The following is a 4,968-nucleotide window of genomic DNA, read 5'->3' on the forward strand; positions in this document are numbered from 1 at the left end:
ATTCAGAGAGACAGCCCTATGGCACCCACTACTTCAAGCACAACAGCGAACCCCACATCGGGACCAGAGATCCATTGCCTCCTTCAGGAATTTCCTGAAGTATTCAAAGACGTCCTCCAGCACGACCTAATGAGCCCCACAAAACACCACATCAAGCACCACATCATCACCGAGGGTCCCCCAATCCATGCACACTTCAGACGTTTGGCCCCAGACAAACTAGCCTATGCCAAATAAGTATTCCACGACATGGAACAGGCAGGAATCTGCCAGGAGGCATACAGCCCATGGACATCCCCACTCCACATGATACCTAAAGGAAATTGTAAATGGGTGCCCTGTGGTGACCACTGATGACTCAGTGTCAAAACAATACCAGACAGATACTCCATGCCTAACATCGCCAACATAACAAACCAGCTAGAAGGTGGAAAAGTATCCACAAAAACTGACCTCCTGAAGGGGCACCACCAAGTCCCAGTAGCAAAGGAATATACAGAAAAAACAGCTATCATAACCCCTTTGGGACATGCACCTTTAACTACAGCTGCTTCGGCCTTAGAAATGCTAGTGCGACCTTCCAATGCCTCATGGATGAGATACTGGGAGAATTGCCCTGCTGAGTTGTTTATGTCAATGATATCCTTATATTCAGTGCCAACTATAACAGCACATAAAGGACATAAGGCAAGTGCTGGAGAAACTTAAAGAAAACAGACTAGTAGTGGGGAAGATATATGTGAATGCATTTCCTAAGACCAAACACTATCAAAACGATCCAAGAATTTTGCTGGCAAGATAAACTATTACATCTGATTCATACCTAACCTAGCAGAAATTATGTTCCTTATATATGAATGCTTAAAGAGAAAACCCAAATCTTTATGTTGGACTGACAAACAAAAGGCAGTTTTTCAATTAGCCAAAAAAGCCCTGAGTTCTGCGCCAACACTAATGTTTCCTCTATCCCACAGGTCCCTAACCCTAACAACTGATGCAAGTAACACAGCAATGGGTGTGGTACTCGAGCAGGACGCAGATGAGGGTCATCGCCCATTGGCATTCTTTAGCAAAAAGCTACCTCCAGTGGAACAGAAATAACCCATGTTCAGCAGAGAGTTGCTGGCAGTCCACTGCGCTATTCAAAATTTCTGACACATGCTCGAGAGACAGCAGTTTGTGGTGCAGACAGACCATTAACCCTTGGTCCATGCCTTCACCAAAAACGGAGACTGTTGGTCAACACGGCAGCAGCATCATCTGTCTGCATTATCCGAGTTCTCCTGCACCATCAGGTACCTGGAGGGCTCTTCCAACTATGCTGTAGATGCCCTTTCCAGAAATACCATCAACAGCCATCCAGATCAAGAAATCATACCTTGAGATTGCAGCAGCCCAGAAGGATGACGTGAACCTTCAGCAACTCGGGTGGGAAAATCCAGCCCTCACGTGGAGGGATTTTGCCATAGACGACTGAGAGATGACCATTGCCTGCAAAATGAGTACCTGACACCCTTGCCCCTGCTTGCCGTTGGCCTTAAGGAGGAAGGCTTTCAGTCTCGCCCATGACCTGTCACACCCATCTGGCTGTTCCACCACCTGTATCCTATTGGAAAGATACATCTGGTGGGCCATGAATTCAGATATCAAGAAATGGGCTCGAGAATGTCTCCCCTGCCAAACATCCAAGGTCACGAAACTTACAGAAGCAGGGATAGGACAATTCGATACAATGGAGCAACGCCTCGCCCACATTCACATCAACACTGTAGAACCCCTACCCCGTTCTGAGGGGTACAGATTCCTCTTTACAATCATCAGCTGTAATACATAATACCAGATGGCCTGACACAATACCTGTCAAACAGCAGACAGCAGAAAGTTGTGCAGGGGATTTAATAAACTGGGTTAGTCAGTACGGAGTCCCCAAGTACATCACCAGCGATAGGTTGGGCTAACTTCACGTTTGCCCTATGGAGCTCCCTAGCCACCAGCTTCGGGACAAAAAAAAAAAAAAAAAAAAAAAAAACACATGGCAGCATACAACCCAGAAGCAAATGGTATGATAGAGTGGTTCCACCACTCCCTTAAAAGCAGTGCTCATGGCCAAATGTTGAGACGAGAGGTGGAGAAAAGAGTGGCTGTGGATTTTATTAGGACTGAGAATGGCCCCATATGCAGCATTCAACGTGTTGCTGGCGGAAATACTCTACGGACAGTCACTAGCAATACCAGCAGATGTCTTCAAAAAACCAACAGACCCAACCATCCCCTCCAATGTCTATAGAGCATTAAAACAAATCATACCAGAAAAAGAACATATGTCACAGCCAGAAAAGCCTACTTCCCTAAAGAACTGGGCTGAATGAAATACTCATTTATCAGAACTGACGCACACCAGCCCCACCTCTTACCTGTCTACTCCAGACTTCACCGAATCCTACATCGTAGAGACAAGTGCTACCAGATGTCAGTGGACAGAAGCACTACCTAGGTCTCAAAAGACAGGCTGAAACTGACATACATTCCAGACAAAGGTATACCTCCATGAGTCTTTTTTTTGGGGCTGTAGGGCCCCTGTTTGGGCCCTCCAGTCATCCGCCATCTAAAACAACAAGCTTGTCTTACCACAGACCATCGCTTTACCCCAGAAAACACAAATCAAAGACGGATGGCCGAAGCAGTGATTTTCATGTATTTTCAGGGACTTTCAGCCTATTATTTGTAAAACTAAAAACATCTGTAAATGCAAAACATTTAAACCTTTGAACCATATATAATGGAGAATTCTCCTTATTTTGTACAAAGAATTGTTAACTGTTTTCCCACACCTGACTATAGAACTGTGCCTTTCTTGCTCTGATGTTAGATGCTATCTTTCCGTTCACGGAAGCCCATCTCTAGTCAGAGACAAGGTATTTGCACAGGTTGAGCAACTGCAAAACAGAGTTGTTTAATGTTTTCTCTGCAAACAAATTTCTGTTTTTTTCATCTACAAAATTATTTTCTACTTATAATTATGTATCCCAAAGTTCAAGTTGCTTATCTTTCTCAAAACTGTAAGTTTCTAAAACGGATTATATCTCCACCTACGTCTGTTCCAGAGTCTATATATCAAACTACCATTTTGATAAGATCGTTTTGTCCCGCCTCGCAAAACTTAGAGTTCTGGAAAGGTATACGTCTCAGTAACTAGATCGTTTGATTTAACCTTGTTTAATTATATCATTCGTTGTTTATTTTGCTCTTTTTCTTCACCATTGTTGTGTGTTTCATTTTAGTTTAGTGTTCAAATCCACAGAAAGATGGACGAAAGCTATAAGCTTTGCATATAAGTTGATAAATATATTTCGTCTTGCTAATCAGGTATATTTCTGTTTCCATCTGCACATAACTGAGTAGCACGATATGGTTTTTTTTTATATTTCACACACACACACACACACACACACACACACACACACACACACACACATATATATATATATATATATATATATATATATATATATATATATATATATATATATATATATATATATATATAATATATAATATATATATATATATATATGTGTGTGTGTGTGAAAAATTTTATAATATAATATATATATATATATATATACTAAATAAGAGACTCACCTGAAAAATTTTAAACCCTAAGGCCCACTCATTTTTCCAATCACACATGTCTTGCAAAAGCTACTTGGATTCCTAAATACTAACGCTGGTTCTCTACAAAGCCTCTTCCCCTTAATATATACAACAACATGATAGTCTTCATCTCCTACATCCGAACCCTTAAGGATTTTGCACTCTTTACACCAATTTATTGTTCTCCAGTCTCTCCATATAAACAAATCACACAAACCCTCTAATAAATTGTCTCATCCCATCATGTTACTTTCACTACAAAGCACCTTTACGGGCCAATAATTTTTTCTTGTTACACACTAACTATCATTTTCTCACCTTGCTGGTTTCAATTTACCTGATACTAGCTTCTTTGCAAACTTTATACTTCTTCTCCAGTCTCAGTATTTTTTCTTTGTATCATCAACCAATCATATGCATCAGTAAAGAAAACGCTCTTGTCTCAGACCCACATATACACCAGACCAGTCAATCTTTTGTCTACTAGTCCTAACATATTCTATGCTTTCATCACAAAACTTTCAATCACTTGGATCCTGGTATATGAACGCCCCTTACAATTACCTTCTTTTACTCTCAACTCTCCGATGCCAGTTTTTTTTTTTTTCTAAAACCACCCTGGATTTTTCTCGTCAGTGTTGCCATTTTTCTTGCATAGAACTTTACTGCTTGCAAAAGAAAAATCATTCCTCTCCCCTATACCTTAATCAGTGAGGTGACCAAAATGAACTTCTGCCTGAAAAAGTTGATGAATTTAGGGTCTCTTCTGATTGCTCCAACTTCTTTAAAGTTGAAAAGTTAAAACTCATGACCTTTTCTAAAATATATTTCAGTCTTATGAACAGCTCTGCTAATGTGTTCGTAAATCGTGTAAATGAAGTTGTGGCAGGTTTTGGATGAGGAAAGTTTTCCATAGTAAATGAGGTTCAGAATATTGCTTGCAAGTGATGAGCCAAGAATGATTTTCATTATTAGAATTTATAAATACAACTTTCATGTTTTGTGCTAAACCGTTTCCTAATATGAGCGGTTCGTCGTGATATTATAGTACATTGCATTTCTTATAGGAATATATATCTTTATCATTTCATTTCGGCAAAAGTAATATATGTAAATACCTTATGATTTTGCCATAGTTCTAGCCTATTAGACTTGTAATTTCAAATTTAACAACATATTCTCATACGGGTCAGTTTTTTTTTTTTTTTTTTTGGCACATGCACGGTGCCAGTAAACGTTTGCCCACTAATTTTTTCATTGTTCGTGTATTTTCATGGGCAACCTATACTGTCATGATATATACACACATATATA

The 4,968-nt window shown here is 39.9% G+C and overlaps 1 protein-coding gene across 1 annotated transcript; it reads left to right on the top strand.

Annotated features, from left to right (window-relative positions):
* Positions 1 to 390: 390 nt before the first annotated feature.
* On the top strand, positions 391 to 1,383 carry LOC136852809 (uncharacterized). The gene is made up of 2 exons (XM_067127709.1): positions 391 to 687; positions 1,252 to 1,383. Exons 1-2 carry the CDS (start codon positions 391 to 393, stop codon positions 1,381 to 1,383), a joined length of 429 nt encoding a protein of 142 aa, XP_066983810.1.
* Positions 1,384 to 4,968: the final 3,585 nt, after the last annotated feature.

The sequence above is a fragment of the Macrobrachium rosenbergii genome, chromosome 26 (genome assembly GCF_040412425.1).
Source record: "Macrobrachium rosenbergii isolate ZJJX-2024 chromosome 26, ASM4041242v1, whole genome shotgun sequence".
Lineage (NCBI taxonomy): Eukaryota > Metazoa > Arthropoda > Malacostraca > Decapoda > Palaemonidae > Macrobrachium > Macrobrachium rosenbergii.